Here is a 20235-nt window from a genome sequence, read left to right as displayed (position 1 = left end):
CTTTCATATAAATTGTTCAATTTCTGTTAAATTTTCTTAAATCCCTTTTATGGTATAATTTGATTGTAGTAAAGGAAAAACTCAGAATTTGCTTGTTAAATAAAAATTTATCACTCACAGCTTTCAAAGTGGTTTAGTCAAGTCTTTGGTTGCTCCATATTCGGGGACCTGTTGGTACAGAGAACCAGCCATTGTGGTTCTACTTTACAAAGTTCATTCTCAGGGCAGAATCTACCCTGATTATTTTTTCTCAGAGGAGTTTTTTTATTTTTATTTTTTTAATATTTAAAAGCATTTAAATACACGGAGTATTTTTTAAAAATTATTATTCGCAACTCTTGGAAATAATCCGGTATATTCAGTTACCTCCCGGTGATTAAGAAGAACAAAGTAAGAATGACGAGGAGAGTGAATCCCCCAACAGCCGCGGTGGCTATCACGAGAATCTGCCCCTGCTCCGCTGCCATGTCAGAAGCTGAAACACAGATACAAGATTAAAATGTCCCTGGGTGACATTCCATTACCAGAATTACTTTACAATTTAGTATATGCTTGAAAATATGGAATTGAAATGCAGAAAACCCCATCATGTCTGCCCTTTATTGGGCATGCAGCATGCAAACCCAAAATAAGGGCTGAAGATTAAGGTCATAACCTACAGCATAACCGGTTCGTTTTTACAAACATACCAATTAAGTAAAGGAATTCTTAGTACCATACCTCTTAAGATTAAGTATGTGCTGAAAAATTAAATCAACAGATGGATTAAAGGGTTTTGTTTACATAATTGCTAATTTAGTTCATTAAACACTTCAGCCAACAAACCAGGCTTTACACACTGTTTTAGTGTGTTTCCACAAAGTAGAGAAACTTGTATAATTTGTTTTAAGAATGACTGTCTTATATACTTGAAATTTATATAATCTTATTAACCAACATCACCATAATAAATTTAATTTTAAAAGTAAAGGAGAAATTAGTATTTTCTCAGAGAAAAAATACAACCACCTTTATATTTAATGGTGCTTAATTCAAACTTAAAGTTATAAATTCCACCTCCACATCACAAGGTTGTACAGTTGGTACTCAGATGTTTGACTAGATAATATATGGCAATAACATATTACTTTTCTCATTGACAAAAATCATACCTTCCCTTTTTAAAAAAGATTTTATTTATTGATTTATAGAGAGAGGAGAGAGAAATAGAGAGAAGGCGGGGAGAAGCAGGAAGCATCAACTTGTAGTAGTTGCTTCCTATATGTGCCTTGACCAGACAAACCCAAGGTTTTGAATCAGCTACATCAGCATTCCAGGTCTTTTATCTACTGTGCCACTACAGGTCAGGCCAAAAAACCTTATCTTAAAAGTGCATGGGCTCCATGTTTGCACTACCCTTTTCAAAACCTCTGAAATATATTAGTTCAATTAGCTCATTAGCACTTCTCCTCTGTATTACTGAAGTGTTAATTGGGTATAATTTTTTATACCCAATTGGATTGGATATGGGCAATTGCTCAATAACAAGGGGTAAGGAAACTGAAGCCCAGAGAAAGCTAAAGAACTTGCCCAAGCTCACACATGATTATCACCAGAATACAGGCTTCTAGATCAGGGGTCGGGAACCTATGGCTCGTGAGCCAGATGTGGCTCCTTTGATGGCTGCATCTGGCTTGCAGACAAATCTTTAGTAAAAAAAATCCTAATGTTAAAAATATAAAACATTCTCATGTATTACAATCCATTCATTTCCTATCGCTCATGATCATGGTTACGGGTAGCTGGAGCCAATCACAGCTGTCCTCTGGGACAACAACAAATTTTTATTGGATAATGTGTAACATACACGGGTCGTTCTATGGCTCTCATGGAATTACATTTTAAAATATGTGGCGTTCATGGCTCTCTCAGCCAAAAAGGTTCCCGACCCCTGTCCTAGATTATTGTTTCATTTTTCCTTCCTATGCTATAACTCATAGTAATAATTGTTAATTATCAATATTCTAAAATATTAAATCAATCAGTCCCTTTAATATCCTTTAACTTAAATAAAGTTTAATTTTTATTTTGATCACTATAAAAATCCATTAATCTAATCAATTCTGAACAGCAAAGAAATAGTATAACTGACAAGCAAACCACTTAATTTTCTACTATATTAATTTATTAAGCTTGAGTACTTTAAGGCTTCTAGAGAAGTAGCTCTTTCTATGGGAATCAAGTATGCAGTATACCATGTGCAAATGTATATCCAGAGTAATAACATCCTCATAAAAATGACATGTCTACTAGAGAATATCTGAACCTTAAATGTTATTGCATCAATAAGAAACCAGTCACAGCATTTAAGATACCTCTTAAAAAGTCTAAATGTAAATAAAAACAAAAGTAATTTATGTTCAGTTTCCAGTAAGAAATGTATTAAAATTTGACTAGATTTTAGTCACAATGATTTAATCAAAATATTTTCAGGCCATTTATTTCAATGTTGAATTTTCAATTTGTACAGAAACACATTAAATAGTTGTATCATATCCAATATATAATGGAGTAAAGATTTTTTATTAGGTTCAGACTGTATTTCCAAATATTCAAACAAGCACTGATATCATGAAAATTAACATGTACTCTAAAGTGTCATATTTTATAATTAAAAATTATTGAATAACAAATTGTAAGAAATAGATATTATAGGAAAAAAATAAAACATTAGGCCCTGACTGATTGGTTTAGTGGATGGAACATCAGCCTGGGTTGCATACATCCTGGTTTCAGTCCCCAGTCAGGGCACACATGAGAAGTGGCCATCCACTTCTCTTCCCCTTCTCTCCCTCATCCCTTCTTGCAACCAGTGGCTCAATTGTTTCAAGTGTTGGCCTCGGGCACTGAGGATAGCTAGGTTGATTTAAGCATTGGCTCCAGACAGGAGTTTCTGGGTGGATCCCAGCTGTGCATGTGGGAGTCTGTCTCTCTATCTCCCCTCCTCTCATTAAAAAAAAAAAAATTAACTTTTTTAAGCCAAATAAAATGGCACTTAAAATAAACATTATTTACTTAGCAACTGTTGTATTTGTAAAATATAAAATATAATTCAAGAGTTTTAAACCCAAAGCATGTATGTTCATGTGTAGGCAGATAGCAAGTTATTTATTCAGACCATATATTCAAAGTTCAGTTGGAGGTGAAGATTTTGTAATTGGGTGGCCTTTTTAAAATCAGATTACTGGAGGATAATAATGGTGGTGTGAGAGATACCCTTGATATCGCCTCTTGAATTTCAACAAATTGAACAGCTATAACACAACAATGGAACCTCAGCCATGCTCACGGGCTTGCCTGAAAGATCTGTGTACTGAATGGACAAAAGGTGGAAAGCGTTGAGAAGAGAAGCAGAAGGTAAGACTCACTTGTAGTGACTCTGGAGAGGAGAGAAACCTGAACTGTCTTGGTTTTTGTCTGCCAGGGCTCCATAGAGGGAAGAAACCCAGAGAGACTGGGTCTTCTGCCAGGAGGAGCAGAAATATTTGGGAGAATTTGAAGAGATACTGAACCAAAGTGACAGAGTGTGGAGCCAATGCCAGTTTTCCCATGGTCTGCTGGAAGCCCACACCAGAACAGAGACACAAAAATACAAAGTATGGCCCCCCAGCCTCCCAAATTCCAACTTCCTCCCCTTGCATATATGGAGAGTGGCAGAGATCTACCCCACAGCCAGTTCTACACTATTTCCCCTGAAGAATAGAGGTGCCCTGTGTCTAGTCCCCTGATCTGTTTAGACATAGAGGAGTGACTGGAGGCCTGAGATTACCACTGCTAAAGCCATAACTTCACAGTACACCCCACCCATCATTACAACTGTAGCCTAGCCTCCCTGATCCTCACAGCAGCTTCTCAGTGGAAATCAACTTGCAAATTTCACAGGCTAAAACTTGAAGTCCAGTGCCATCTACTTGAAAAAATAGAAAAACCTTCTTTTACTTGGGAGTTTTGAAGGGAGTTTTTTTCTTAAATTTTTTCTTAATTTCTAATTTTACTATGTTTTTGATTATTGCCTTTGGTGTTTGTTCTTTATTTTGTGTTTTTCTCTTTTATTTTTATTTTCAGTTATATACTTTTAATTGATTTTTTACTTTTATTTTTTCATTGTTGTTTTTTTTACTTGATTTCTTCACAATACCAATTCAAATGCTTTGAAGGCAGAAAAAAAAAATGAATACCGTGGCTACCCAAGAAAGAGGCACAGTTAGAAAGAAGATAAAAAATCTCCAGAAAGTAATCTAAATTACACAGAAACCTTGAAGCTAAATGACAGAGAATTGAAAACTGAAGGTCTGAAAATACTCAATGAGATGCTAGAAAACAAGGATAGGCCACTTAATGAGCTCAGAAATAAAACGAGTACCTCACCAAGGAGATTGAAACTTTAAAAACAGAGATGAAGAACTCAGGACATGAATTGAGAAATGAGCTAGCAACTTCAGCTAATAGAACAGGCCAGATAAAGAAAAGGAGCAGTGACATTAAAAACAGGCAACCAGGAATACAGAGGGAAGAAGAGAGAGCATCAAGAATTAAAAATAAAATGAGAGCTCTATGAGAATTTTTTGACTCAATCAGAAAGACCAATATAATGGGTATTTCAGAAAAAAAGAAGAGAAGAAGGGAATAGAGAACCTCTTCAAACAAATAATTGATGAGAAGTTCCCAAGCCTATGGAAATAGAGCCTCGAATCCAAGAAAAAAGCAGAATACCTAGTTACCTACATCCAAATAGGCCATCTCCAATGCATATTGCAAAAACTATTAAAATCAATGACAAAGAAAGAATCCTCAAAGAAGCTAGGGAAAAGAAGAACTTAAGATATAAAAGAAGGCCCAACAGGTTATCATCAGACTTTTCAGCAGAAACTGAATATACCTAAGGAGAGTGGACTCACATATTCAAAGTACTGAAAGAGAGGACTTACAAGCCAATAATACTATATACATCAAAGTTCTTCAAATATGAAGGAGAAATAAAAACTTGCCAGACATATGGATGTTGAGGGAATGTATCACCAGAAAACCTCCCACTGTAGGAAAAACTCAAGGGAGTTATTCTAACCAGAAACAAAGAACAAAACAACAACAACAACAAAATACAATTGAAAGCTCCAACAATGTTATAATATAAACAAGAATAATCTGTGACAAGAAAAGCATAAATGGGGAGAAGATAAAGGTCTGAAGTAGCAAAAGAGGATGGAGAGCAGAAGCACTCATGAGACAAAGGGCTCATATATGTGGAACATTTTTTCTCAGTAACCTAACTATAACCACCCACATGCACAAAACAAAACAAAACTGAGAGACATAGCTTAAAAAAAAAGAAGAAATAAAGGAAAAAAGCATGAAATACCACCAAACAAAAACAATTGACAAAACACAAAAAAAAGAACCAAAGGAGACACAGAGCTACCAGAAAACAAAACATAAAATGGCTATAGGAAATCCACAAGTGTCCACATTTACCCTAAATATAAATGGACTGAACTTACCAATAAACAGACACAGAATAGCAGATTGGATCAAAAAGCAAAACCCAACCTTATGCTGCCTTTAGAGACACATCAAAGCTGTCAGGACAAAAGTGGACTCAAAGTGACATGTTGAAAAATGATTCTTCAAGCAAATAACACCCAAAGAGAAGCAGGTGTAGCTATACTTATATCTGACAATGCTTACCTCAAGACATCTAAGATAAGAGATAAAGATGGATATTTCATAATGATAAAGTCGATACTATATCAAGATGATATCACACTCCTTAATTATATACACACCAAATCAGGGAGCACCAAAATACATAAAAAATCTACTAACAGAACAACAAAAAAAAAGATAGAAAAAACACAACAAGATTTTCAGCTTTAGACAGACCACCCAAACAGAAAATCAATCAAGAAATATCACCCTTAAATGACACTCTGGAAAAAATGGACATAGTAAACATTTACAGAGCATTTCATCCCAGAGCATTAGATTATACATTGTTTTTCAGTATGCATGGAACATTCTCAAGGATAGACCATATATTGGGCCATAAAACTAACCTCAACAAATTCATGAAGATTGAAATTATACAAGCATATTCTCTGACCATAAGGCTTTATATTAGAATTCAACTGCAAAAAGGAAGTAAAGAAACACATAAAAATATAAAAATTAAACAACATACTTGTAAAAAATGACTGGGTAAAAGAAGAAATAAAAGCAGAAATCAAAAGATATAGACAGAGGAATAAGAATGACAGCACTACATGTCAAAACTTCTGGGATGCAGCAAAAACAATAATAAGAACGAAATTTATATCATTACAGGCATATATCAAGAAAGAAGAGAGATCTCAACTAAACAACCTAACATCACATCTTAAAGAACTAGAAAAAAAAAAAAAGAAAAGCAACCAAAAGTCAGTAGAAGTAAGGCATTTGATAAGATACAACATTCATTTTACTTGAAACACTCAATAAAATGGGTATAGAAGAAAACTACCTTAACATAATAAAGGCCATATATGACAAACCAGCAGCCAATATCATACTCAATGGTGAAGAACTGAAAGCTCTTCCTTTAAAGGCAGGAACAAGACAAGTTGCCTACTCTCTCTACTCTTATTCAACATAATACTAGAAGTCTTAGCCATAGCAATCAGGCAAGAGAAAGAAGTAAAAGGCATCCATATTGGGATTGAAAAAGTAAAGGTATCACTTTTTCCAGATGTCATGATTCTGTTTATAGAAAACCCCAAAAACTCCACTGAGAAACTATTGGAAACAATAAACTAGTATAGTAAAGTCACAGGATACAAAATTATATACAAAAGTCTTTTGCGCCTGACCTGCAGTGGTGCAGGGGACAAAGTGTCAACCTGGAACACTGAAGTTGCTCGTTCAAAACCCTGGGCTTGCCTGGTCAAGGCACATATGGGAGTTGACGCTTCCTGCTCTTCTCCCTCTTCTTTCTCTCTCTCTCTCTCTAAACAAATAAAAAAAAAAAAAGTCTTTTGCTTTCCTATATGCCAACAATGACACTTCAAAAAATGAGCTAAAAAGAAACACAATTCTTTTTACAATTGCAACAACAAAAAAATAAAGCACCTAGGAATAAACTTAAAGATTGAAAGGACTTATATACTGAGAACTACAAAGCATTATAAAAAGATATTGCAAATGACACAATGAAATAAAAATAATTCAAGTTCATTAATTGGAAGAATCAGCATAATTAAAATGGCCATATTGGATGACATCAGAGTAATGGCTCAGTAGGAAGTGATACCGATAAATCTCCCCCAAAACTCAACAAGATCTTCAACCAGAAACAGAAAAACCTATCCTTGGAGCCTCCAGATGTTTCGCAATACACCTGAAGGTATGGTTGAACGAAAAATTGGCTAAATATATAATCAAACCCTGAAGGAAATAGGGAATAAGAAATGCTCTGCCTTCCTCACTAACCTAAACAGGGCTGCTTTCACTGGGAACTGAAAGTATAGAAACTAAAGTAGGCAAAGGGGGTGAATAGATCCAGGTCGTGGCACAAACGGCCGAACCAGGCTGTGGCATGGAGATCCAAGCCGAGAAAAAACTGTGCCTATGGCAACCCAGTCAATACAAGCTAATATTCGCACCAAACCCAGACAAAGAAAGACAAGTGGGGCAGCCATTTTCCCCGATCTCCTGGTCGGCGTGCGCAGATAGTGGGTGAGAGATTCCTTCGAAAGCCCTGGGAGTGGGCGCCCGTGTTATCCCACAGAAAGGCAGAGTCAGGGGCCTTTGTGTGGATCAAAAGCAGAATCTCTGGGCCGCCCCAGCGCCCTGAAAAAGCCGCGCACGGGGAGGGAGTGAGAGCCAATTCCAATGCTGGAACTTTTCTGTGCGGGATGGGGTTTCACTCAAAGTGTGAGGCGGCCGGCCTGATATCCTGGTCGGCGCACATGGAGAGTGGGCAAGAGATTCCTCTCCGAGCACCTCAGTAGTGGGCACCCGTGTTATCCCACAGAGGGGCAGAGTCAGGGGCCTTTGTGTGGGCCAAAAGCGGAATCTCCAGGCCACCCCAGAGCCCTGAAAAAGCCGCGCATGGGGAGGGAGCAAGAGCCAATTCCAACGCTGGAACTTTTCCATGCGGGCGGGGGATTCACTCAGAGGGTGAGGTGGCCGGCCTGATATCCTGGTCTGCGCGCGCAGATAGTGAGCGAGAGATTCCTCTGAGTGCCTCGGCAGTGGGTGCTCATGTTATCCCACAGAGGGGCAGAGTCAGGGGCCTTTGTGTGGGCCAAAAGCAGAATCTCCAGGCCGCCCCAGTGCCCTGAAAAAGCCGCGCACGAGGAGGGAGTGAGAGCCAATTCCAACGCTGGAACGTTTCTGTGCAGGCGGAGGTTTTACTCAGAGTGTGAGACTGCCGGCCTGATATCATGGTCTGTGCACAGATAGTGAGCGAGAGTTTCCTCCAAGCACCCCAGGAGTGGGCGCCCACCCATGTTACCGGACAGAGTGGCAGAAACAGAGGTCTTTGAGTGGGCAGAAGCCCCACCTGATTATGCTAGCAGCTCTGACTGACTGAGCCTTACCCAGAGCCCTGTGCTGAGTGGGAATAGAGTGGGGAGTTGCCAGCTCTTTGAGCCTCTTACTATCCAGGCAGAGGCAGCAGCAACCCATAGCTGGATTATCAGGCTACTAATTGAGGTAGGAAAGACTAGGAGAGAGGCTCCAGGAATATGGACTCTCTCACTGTCGGAGCCTATAAATGCTAATGAGCCTCGACTGCCAACGAGACTGAAGCACAATACATGACATCGCCATAGAGACTTATCAACTGCAAACCTCTACCTGAGCATGCCAAAGGGGCAGAACCCGGGGTACAGAGTCACCGACCAGGAAGAGGGAGAGAAAAGGAAAAGCAAGAAGATAACCTCTCAAAATCAAGAATAATCTGCAGACTTTATAACCTATCCCATTTTATTATATTTGTTTGTTTGTTTCTCTTATCTTCATTCTTGATTTTTTTTTCTCCTCCTCCAATTTGGTCGTTTAACTCTCTGCTGGTCTTACTCTCTCCTCTCCTTGAACTACACTACCCATAAGTGTTACATCTCCCATTATCTTTTCTTTCCTCTTCCTTTCTCTCTATGAGGGTTGCACTCCAAAACCCTTAACTCTCTCTCTCTCTCTCTCTCCTCTTTTTTCTTTTTTTAGTGGTTCCCTCTTTTTTTTTCTCTCTCTCTCTCTTTCTTTTCTCCCTCTATATTAGTTTCTTCCTTCATCCTTTATGTCTCCTCTCATTCAAACCACAATAATGAACAAATTATCTTATCTGGGACTCAAACTTATGTTTGTGGCATTTTGGGGGGTTTTTACTTCACCTTTTTAACTCACTAGCAGTGCTCCCATCCCTGGTTCTCCATTTTATCTAGTTCTTGTTCCACTAAATACAATAGTAGTTTTTTAATCTGTCCCCCCATATTCCTGTTTCCTTCTTATTCCTCTCATCATAACTCTTAGTCAAACAACACCTAAAAGCAAATCATTTTATTCTTGACCCAAATTTTTTCCTTATTTTCTTTTTGTGGGTCTATACCCCCTTTTTTCCCCACTTTATTACTTGTCCCAAATTCAGGCCCTCCATTACAGGCATTGTTTGTTCTATTTAGTACAATAGAATTCACAGTTCACTACAAGATTTCCTCAAGAAAGAGGGGAGAGGAGAGAAAAGGAAAAAAGGGGGGAGGAATAATTTCCTTTTTTTAATTTTAATTTAATTCCTTTTTTTTTTTACAGAGACAGAGTGAGTCAGAGAGAGGGATAGATAGGGACAGAAAGACAGGAATGGAGAGATGAGAAGCATCAATCATTAGTTTTTCATTGCGTGTTGCAACACCCTAGTTGTTCATGGATTGCTGTCTCATATGTGCCTTGACCATGGGCTTTCAGCAGACCGCGCAGACCCTTGCTGGAGTCAGCGACCCTGGGTTCAAGCTGGTGGGCTTTTGCTCAAACCAGATGAGCCCGCACTCAAGCTGGCGAGCTCAGGGTAATGAACCCGGGTCTTCTGCATCCCAGTCCGATGCTCTATCCACTGCGCAAACGCCTGGTCAGGCTAATTCAATTTTTAAATTTAATTATTAATTAAAAAAAACAAAACTCTTTTTGATTTTTTATTTTATTTTTTTAAACATTTTATTCCTTATTAAACCTCATTAATACTATCAACAAAACCACCCTCAGATGCCATTAAGGAAGAGAAAATAGAATATCATGGATACAAAAGAAAGAGGGGTAACACAGATAGATGAGGAAAAATCTATGGAGAAAAAATTTAATATATTGGAAACCTTAGAGTTAAACGACAGAGAATTTAAAGTAGAAATCCTAAAAATCCCCTGAGATATACAAGAAAACACAGAAAGGCAATTTAGGGAGCTCAGAAAACAACTCAATGAACACAAAGAATATAATTCCAAGGAAATTGAAACTATAAAAACAAAACAAACAAAGATGAAAAACTCAATTCATGAGCTGAAAAACGAGGTCACAAGCTTAGGTAATAGAATAGGCCAGATAGAAGGTAGGATTAGTGAAATAGAAGACAAGCAACTGAGGCACAACAGAGAGAAGAAGAAAGAGACTCAAAAATTTACAAAAATGAGATAGCTCTACAGGAATTATCTGACTCCATCAAAAAGAATAACAAGAATAATAGGTATATCAGAGGGAGAAGAGAGAGAAAATGGAATGGAGAACATACTCAAACAAATAATAGATGAGAACTTCCCAAGCCTGTGGAAAGAACTAAAGCCTCAAGTTCAAGAAGCAAACAGAACTCCGAGTTTTCTTAACCCCAACAAACCTACTCCAAGGCATATCATAATGAAATTGGCACAAACCAACGGCAAAGAAAAAATTCTCAAGGCAGCCAGGGAAAAGAAGAATACAACATATAAAGAAGGGCCCATTAGATTATCATCAGATTTCTCAACAGAAACTCTACAAGCTAGAAGAGAATGGACCCCAATATTTAAAGTCCTGAAAGAGAGGAACTTTCAGCCATGAATACTATACCCATCAAAGCTACCCTTCAAATATAAAGGATAAATAAAAACATTCACAGATACAGAAAAGATGAGGAAATTTATTATCAGAAAACCCCACTCCAGGAATTACTAAAGGGGGTTCTCCAATCAGATACAAAGAACAACAACAACAAAGAAACAAAGCCACAAGTAAAAGCTCCAAGAAGAACACAATAAAACCAAATTTAAACTGTGACAACAACAAAAAGAAAGGGGGAGGGGAGAGGATGGAGATTAACAGTAGCAAAAAACAATGGAGTACAAAAGTACTCACAAAATAGTGCACTACAATGAACAGGGTAGGAACCCTTTTCATTACTTAAAGGTAACCACCATTGAAAAAACCACCACAGAAGCACATGATTTAAAAAAGATAGCAACAGAGGAAAGATGTATGGAATACAACCAAATAAAAACAAAAGATAGAAAAACAAAAGAGAGGATCAAACAAGACACAAAACTAACAGAAAGCAATCTATAAAATGGCAATAGGGAACTCACAAGTGTCAATAATTACACTAAATGTAAATGGATTAAACTAACCAATAAAAAGGCACAGAGTAGCAGAATGAATTAAAAAGCAAAATCCAACTGTATGCTGCCTACAAGAAACTCATCTAAGTAACAAGATAAAAACAAATTCAAAGTGAAAGTCTGGAAAACAATACTACAAGCAAATAACATCCAAAAAAAAGCAGGCGTAGCAATACTCATATCGGATAATGCTGACTACAAGACAGGAAAAGTACTCAGAGACAAAAATGGACATTTCATAATGGCTAAGGGAACACTGAATCAAGAAGACATAACAATTCTTAATATATATGCACCAAACCAAGGAGCACCAAAATATATAAGACAGCTACTTATTGACCTTAAAACAAAAACAGACAAAAATACAATCATACTTGGAGACCTCAATACACCGCTGATGGCTCTAGATCGGTCATGCAAACAGAGAATCAACAAAGACATAGTGGCCTTAAACAAAAGACTAGAGCACCTGGATATGATAGACATCTACAGGACATTTCTTCCCAAAGTGACTGAGTATACATTTTTCTCCAGTGTACATGGATCATTCTCAAGAATTGACCATATGTTGGGCCACAAAAACAACATCAGCAAATTCAGAAAAATTGAAGTTGTACCAAGCATATTTTCTGATCATAAAGCCTTGAAACTAGAATTCAACTGCAAAAAAGAGGAAAAAATTCCACAAAAATGTAGAAACTAAACAACATACTTTTAAAAAATGAATGGGTCAAAGAAGAAATAAATGCAGAGATCAAAAGATATATACATACAAATGAAAATGACAATACGACATATCAGAATCTATGGAATGCAGCAAAAGCAGTGATAAGAGGGAAGTTCATATCACTTCAGGCCTATATGAACAAACAAGAGAGAGCCCAAGTGAACTACTTAACTTCACACTTTAAGGAACTAGAAAAAGAAAAACAAAGACAACCCAAAACCAGCTGAAGAAAAAAGATAATAAAAATTAGAGCAGAAATAAATGAAATAGAGAACAGAAAAAGTATAGAAAAAATTAATAGAAAAAGGAGCTGGTTCTTTGAAAAGATCAACAAAATTGACAAACCCTTGGCAAGACTTACCAAGGAAAATAGAGAAAGAACTCATATAAACAAAATCCAAAATGAAAGAGGAAAAATCACCCCGGATACTGTAGATATACAAATATACAAAAAATTATTGTAGAATACTATGAAAAACTTTATGCCACTAAATTCAACAACCTAGAAGAAATGGATAAATTCCTAGAACAATACAATCTTCCTAGACTGAGTCAAGAAGAAGCAGAAAGCCTAAACAGACCTATTAGTAGAGAAGAAATAGAAAAAACCATTAAAAACCTCCCCAAAAATAAAAGTCCAGGCCCAGACGGCTATACCAGTGAATTTTATCAAACATTCAAAGAAGACTTGGTTCCTATTCTACTGAAAGTCTTACAAAAAATTGAAGAAGAAGCAATACTTCCAAACACATTTTATGGGGCCAACATTACCCTCATACCAAAACCAGGCAAGGATGGCACACACACACAAAAAAACTACAGACCAATATCTCTAATGAATACAGATGCTAAAATACTAAACAAAATTCTAGCAAACTGAATACAACAACATATTAAAAAAATAATACATCATGATCAAGTGGGATTCATCCCAGAATCTCAAGGATGGTTCAACATATGTAAAACGGTTAACGTAATACACCATATCAACAAAACAAAGAACAAAAACCACATGATCTTATCAATAGACACAGAAAAGGCTTTCGATAAAATACAACACAATTTTATGTTTAAGACTCTCAACAAAATGGGTATAGAAGGAAAATATCTCAACATGATAATATATGATAAACCATCAGCAAACATCAAATTAAATGGCTCAAAACTGAAGGCTTTCCCCCTTAAATCAGGAACAAGACAGGGTTGTCCACTCTCTCCACTCTTATTTAATGTGGTACTAGAGGTTCTAGCCAGAGCAATCAGACAAGACAAAGAAATAAAAGGCATCCATATCGGAAAAGAAGAAGTAAAGGTATCACTTTTTGCAGATGATATGATCCTATACATCAAAAACCCCAAAGAATCCACAAAAAGACTACTAGAAACAATAAGCCAATACAGTAAGGTCGCAGGATACAAAATTAACATACAGAAGTCAATAGCCTTTCTATATGCCAACAATGAATCATTTGAAAATGAACTCAAAAGAATAATCCCCTTCATGATTGCAACAAAAAAAATAAAATACCTAGGAATAAACATAACAAAGAATGTAAAGGACTTATATAATGAAAACTATAAACCATTGTTAAGGGAAATTGAAAAAGATATAATGAGATGGAAGAATATTCCTTGTTCTTGGTTAGGAAGAATAAATATAATCAAGATGGCCATATTACCCACAGCAATATACAAACTTAATGCAATTCCCATCAAAATTCCAATGACATTTTTTAAAGAAATGGAGCAAAAAATCATCAGATTTATATGGAACTATAAAAAACCCTGAATAGCCAAAGCAATCCTAAAGAAAAAGAATGAAGTTGGGGGCATTACAATACCTGACTTTAAACTATATTATAGGGCCACTACAATCAAAACAGCATGGTATTGGCAGAAAAATAGACTTTCCGACCAATGGAACAGAATAGAAAACCCAGAAATAAAAGCACATATATATAGTCAAATAATTTTTGATAAAGGGGCCAACAACACACAATGGAGAAAAGAAAGCCCCTTCAATAAATGGTGCTGGGAAAACTGGAAAGCCACATGCAAAAGAATGAAACTGGATTACAGTTTGTCCCCCTGTACTAAAATTAACTCAAAATGGATCAAAGATCTAAACATAAGACCTGAAACAATAAAGTACATAGAAGAAGACATAGGTACAAAACTCATGGACCTGGGCTTTAAAGAGCATTTAATGAATTTGACTCCAAAGGCAAGAGAAGTGAAGGCAAAAATTAATGGATGGGACTACTTCAGACTATGAAGTTTTTTCTCAGCAAGAGAAACTGATAACAAAATAAACAGAAAGCCAACTAAATGGGAAATGATATTTTCAAACAACAGCTCAGATAAGGGCCTAATATCCAAAATATACAAAGAACTCATAAAACTCAACAACAAACAAACAAACAATCCAATAAAAAAAATGGGAAGAGGACATGAACAGACACTTCTCCCAGGAAGAAATACAAATGGCCAACAGATATATGAAAAGATGCTCGTCTTCTTTAGTTATTAGAGAAATGCAAATCAAAACTGCAATGAGATACCACCTCACACCTGTTAGATTAGGTATTATCAACAAGACAGGTAATAGCAAATGTTGGAGAGGCTGTGGAGAAAAAGGAACCCTCATACACTGTTGGTGGGAATGTAAAGTAGTACAACCATTATGACCTTGCAATTCCTCTACTGGATATATACCCCAAAAACTCAGAAACATTGATATGTAAAGACACATGCAGCCCCATGTTCATTGCAGTATTGTTCACAGTGGCCAGGACATGGAAACAACCAAAAGCCCGTCAATAGCTGACTGGATAAAGAAGATGTGGCACATATACACTATGGAATACTACTCAGCCATAAGAAATGATGACATTGGATCATTTACAGCAAAATGGTGGGATTTTGATAACATTATATGAAGTGAAATAAGTAAATCAGAAAAAAACAGGAACTGCATTATTCCATACGTAGGTGGGACATAAAAGTGAAACTAAGAGACATTGATAAGAGTGTGGTGGTTACGGGGGGAGGGGGAGAGAGAGAGGGAAAGGGGGAGGGGGAGGGGCACAAAGAAAACTAGATAGAAGTTGACAGAGGACAATCTGACTTTGGGTGATGGGTATGCAACATAATTGAATGACAAGATAACCTGGACATGTTATCTTTGATTATATGTATCCTGATTTATTGATGTCGCCCCATTAAAATAATAAAATTATTTTTAAAAATGGCCATATTACCCAAAGCAATATACAAATTTAATGGAGTCCACATTGAAATCTCACTGTCATTTCCTTAAGAAATAGAACAAAATATCACCATATTCATAATAGATTAATAAAAGACCTTAAATAGCCAAAGCAATCCTGAGAACAAAGAATGGAGCTGGAGGTATTATACAACCTGACTTCAAGTTATACTACTGAGCCACAATAATCAAAAGAGCATTGTATTAGCAGAAAAACAGACATACAGACCAATGAAACAGAATAAAAACCCCAGAAACAAAACCACATATATACAGATAAATAATATTTGACAAAAGAGTCAAAAACACACAACAAGAAGAGAAAACCTCTTCAATAAATAGTGATGGGAAAAATGGAAAACCACATGTAAAATAATGAATGTTGACTACGTCTTGTCCTCTGCACAAAAATTAATTAAAAAAGAATCAAAGATATAAATATAAGATATGAAACATAAATTACATAGAAGAAAACATAGGTACTAAATTTGTGGACCTTGGCCATAGAAAACATTTTATAAATTTGACCCCAAAGGCAAGGAAAGTAAAGGCAACAAATAAATGAATGAGACCACATCAAACTAAAAAGCTTCTGCGCAGTAAAAGAAACCAACAACAACAACAAAAAGGCAACCAACCAAATGGGCAATGATATTTACAAACAGCTTTTTAAAAAATTTAATTTATTGTATTTACATAAATTCTAGTGTTGCTCCAATTGCATCCCTCCTTTCCCATATTCCCCTCAACATATCTCTTGCTCACCTTCCAACTGCTCCCTCCCCCTTTCCTTCAGGTTTAATATACTGTTCCTCAGTTCACATTGTTCCTTGGATTCCTCAAATGAGTGAGGTCATATGATATTTTTCTTTCTATGCCTGGATTATTTCACTTAACATAATAGTTTCCAAGTCCATCCATGTTGTTGCAAAAGGTAATAATTTTTCTTTTTCATGGCCCCATGGTATTCCACTGTATATATGTACCACTGCTTTTTAATCCACTCGTCCACTGATGTACACTTGGGTTGTTTCCAGTTCTTTGCTATTGTGAGCAATGCTGCCATAAACATGGGGGTGCATTCCTTTTTTTGAATCAGTGATATGGAGTTCTTGGGATATATTACTAAAAGTGAGGTGGCTGGGTCAAAAGGCAGTTCCATTTTTAATTTTTTGAGGAATCTCCATACTGTTTTCCACAGTGGCTTCACCAGTCTGCATTCACACCAGCAGTGCAGGAGGATTCCCCTTTCTCCACATCCTCACCAGCACTTATTATGTGTTGTTTTGTTGAAGAGCGCCATTCTGACTGGTGTGAGGTGGTATCTTATTGTGGTTTTAATTTGCATTTCTCTAATGATTAGTGATGTTGAACATTTTTCATATGCCTATTGGCCATCTGTATGTCCTTTTTGGAAAAGTGTCTATTCATTTCTTTTTCCCATCTTTTGATTAGACTGTTTGTCTTCCTGGTGTTGAGTTTTACAAGTTCTTTATAAATTTTGGTTATTAACCCCTTATCAGACATATTGTCAAATATATTCTCCCATTGTATGGTTTGTCTTTTTAGTGCCATTTGTTTATCCTGTTTTTTTATTTCACTTGACCCTGGAGATAAATCAGCAAATATATTGCTGTGAGAGATGTCGGAGAACTTACTACATTTTCTTCTAAGATGTTTATGGTTTCACGACTTACATTTAAGGCTTTTATCCATTTTGAGTTTATTTTTGTGACTGGTGTAAGTTGGTGGTCTAGTTTCAGTTTTTTACAGGTAGCTGTCCAATTTTCCCAACACCATTTGTTAAAAAGACTGTCTTTACTCCATTGTATGCTCCTACCTCCTTTGTCAAATATCAATTGTCCATAAAGATGTGGGTTTATTTCTGGGTTCTCTATTCTGTTCCATTGATCTATATGCCTGTTCTTATGCCAGTACCAAGTTTTAAGTACAATGGCCTTGTAGTATAACTTGATTCAGGAAGTGTGATACCTCTCACTTTATACTTCTTTGTCAAGATTACTGAGGCTATTCGTGTTCTTTTTTGGTTCCATATAAATTTTTGGAATATATGTTCTATATCTTTGAAGTATGTCATTAGTATTTTAATTGGTGTTGCATTGAATTTATAAATTGCTTTGGATAATATAGACATTTTGATGATGTTTATTCATCCTAACCATGAGCACGGTATATGCTTCCACTTGTTTGTATCTTCCTTGATTTCTTTTATCAATGTTTGTAATTTTCTGGGTACAAGTCTTTAACCTCCTTGGTTAAATTTACTCCTAGGTACATTATTTATTTATGTATTTCTGATATAGTGAAGGGAATTGTTTCCTTAATTTCTCTCTCTGGCACTTCATTGTAGATGTATAAAAATGCCTCTGATTTCTGTGTATTAATTTTATATCCTGCCACCTTGCTGAATTCATTTACCAGGTCCAGTAATTTCTTGACTGAGACTTTAGGGTTTTCTATGTACAATATCATATCATCTGCAAATAATTGATAGTTTTACTTCTTCTTTTCCAATTTGGATGTCTTTTATTTCTTCTTGTTGTCTGATTGCTGTAGCTAGGATTTCCAGTACTATGTTGAATAAGAGTGGTGAAAGGGGGCACCCTTGCCTTGTTCCTGATCTTAAGGGGATTGCTTTTAATTTTTGCCCATTAATTATGATGTTGGCTGTAGGATTTTCATAGATGGCCTTTATCAACATGAGATATGTTCCCTGTATTCCCACTTTGCTGAGAGTTTTGACATAAGTGGGTGCTGGATTTTATCAAATAATTTTCTGCATCTATTGAAATTATCATATGGTTTTTCTCCTTCCTTTTGTTTATGTGATGAATCACATTGATTAATTTACAAATAGTGTACCATCCTTGCCTCCCCAGAATAAATCTCCCTTGATCATGATGTATGATTTTTTTTCATGTATTGTTGGATCTGGATTGCTAATATTTGAGGATTTTAACATCTAAATCTTCAGGGAAATTGGCCTATAATTGTCTTTCTTTGTGTTGTCTTTGACTGATTTTGGAATCAGAATTATGCTCGCATCATAAAAGGAGCTTGGAAGTCTTCCTTCCTCTTGAATTTTTTGAAAGAGTCTGAGAAGGATAGGAATTAGTTCTTCTTTGAATCTTTGGTAGAATTCACCAGTAAAGCTATCTGGCCCAGGGCTTTTGTTTGTTGGAAGTTTTTTGATAACTGTTTTGATCTCATTTGTTGTAACTGGTCTGTTTAGGTTTTCTGATTCTTCCAGATTGATTTTTAAAAGATTATATATTTCAAGGAATTTGTTCATTTCAACTAGGTTGTTTAAGTTTTTGGCATACAGTTCTTTATAGTATTTTCTTACAATATTTTGTATTTCTGTTGTGTCAGTTGTTATTTCTCCACTCTCATTTCTAATTTTATTTATTTGACTCCTCTCTCTTTTTTTCTTAGTGAGTCTCGTTAAAGTTTCATCGATCTTATTTACCCTTTCAAAGAACCAGCTCTTGGTTTCATTGATCCTCTGTATTGTTCCTTTAGCCTCTATGTCATTTATTTCTGCTCTGATATTTATTATTTCCTTCCTTCTACTACCCCAGGGCTTTACTTGCTGTTCTTTTTCTAGTTCTTTTAAATGCAGGGTTGTTTATTTAAGCTTTTTTAGCTTTTTAAGGTATGCCTGTAATGCTATGAACTTCTCTCTCAGGACTGCTTTTGTTGTGTCCCATAAATTTTGAGTTGATGTATGCTCATTATCATTCATTTCTAGGAATTTTTAAATTTCTTCTTTGATCTCATTGTTAACCCATTTTAAATTTAATATTATGCTATTTAGTTTCCATGTGTATGAGTATTTTTCAGTTTTTTTGTTGTGGTTTATTTCTAGTTTCATGGCATTTTTTTTTTTGTTTTTTTGTTTTGTATTTTTCTGAAGTTGGAAATGGGGAGGCAGTCAGAGAGACTCCTGCATGTGCCCGACCGGGATCCACTCAGCATGCCCACCAGGGGGCGATGCTCTGCTCATCTGGAGCGTTGCTCTGTTGCAACCAGAGCCATTCTGGCACTTGAGGCAGAGGCCACAGAGCCATCCTCAGCGCTGGGCCAACTTTGCTCCAATGGAGCCTTGGCTGTGGGAGGGGAAAAGAGAGACAGAGAGGAAGGAGACAGGGAGGGGTGGAGAAGCAGATGGGCGCCTCTCCTGAGTGCTCTGGCTGGGAATCAAACCCGGGACTCCTGCACGCCAGGCCTACACTCTACCACTGAGCCAACCGGCCAGGGCTATGCCATTGTGATCAGAGAAAATGCTTGATATGATTTCAATCTTCTTAAATTTGTTGAGACTGCTTTTGTGCCCTAACATGTGGTCTATCCTATAGAATGTACCATGAGCACTTGAAAAGAATGTATATTCTGCTGCTTTAGGGTAAAAGGTTCTAAAGATATTTATTAAATCCAGTTGATCTAGTGTGTCCTTTAAGTCTGCTATTTCTTTGTTAATTTTCTTTCTTGAGGATCTATCTAGTGATGTTAGTGGGTTATTAAAATCCCCTACTATTATAGTATTGCTTTTGATCTTACCCTTTATATTCATC

The 20235-nt window shown here is 36.5% G+C and overlaps 1 protein-coding gene across 2 annotated transcripts in view; it reads right to left on the bottom strand.

Moving 5' to 3' along the window:
* EPHA6 (EPH receptor A6) overlaps positions 1-20235 on the bottom strand; it is an 883820-nt gene that overhangs the window by 315275 nt on the left and 548310 nt on the right. For both annotated transcript variants that reach the window (XM_066348030.1, XM_066348031.1), the window contains one exon: positions 367-475. In XM_066348030.1, the coding sequence (XP_066204127.1) occupies positions 367-475 (109 nt within the window). The remainder of the gene's footprint in view (positions 1-366; positions 476-20235) is intronic.

This window comes from Saccopteryx leptura, chromosome 8, assembly GCF_036850995.1.
Source record: "Saccopteryx leptura isolate mSacLep1 chromosome 8, mSacLep1_pri_phased_curated, whole genome shotgun sequence".
Classification (NCBI taxonomy): Eukaryota; Metazoa; Chordata; class Mammalia; order Chiroptera; family Emballonuridae; genus Saccopteryx; species Saccopteryx leptura.
The sequence above is the reverse complement of the archived record's forward strand: the minus strand, read 5'-3'. Positions and strand labels throughout refer to the sequence as shown.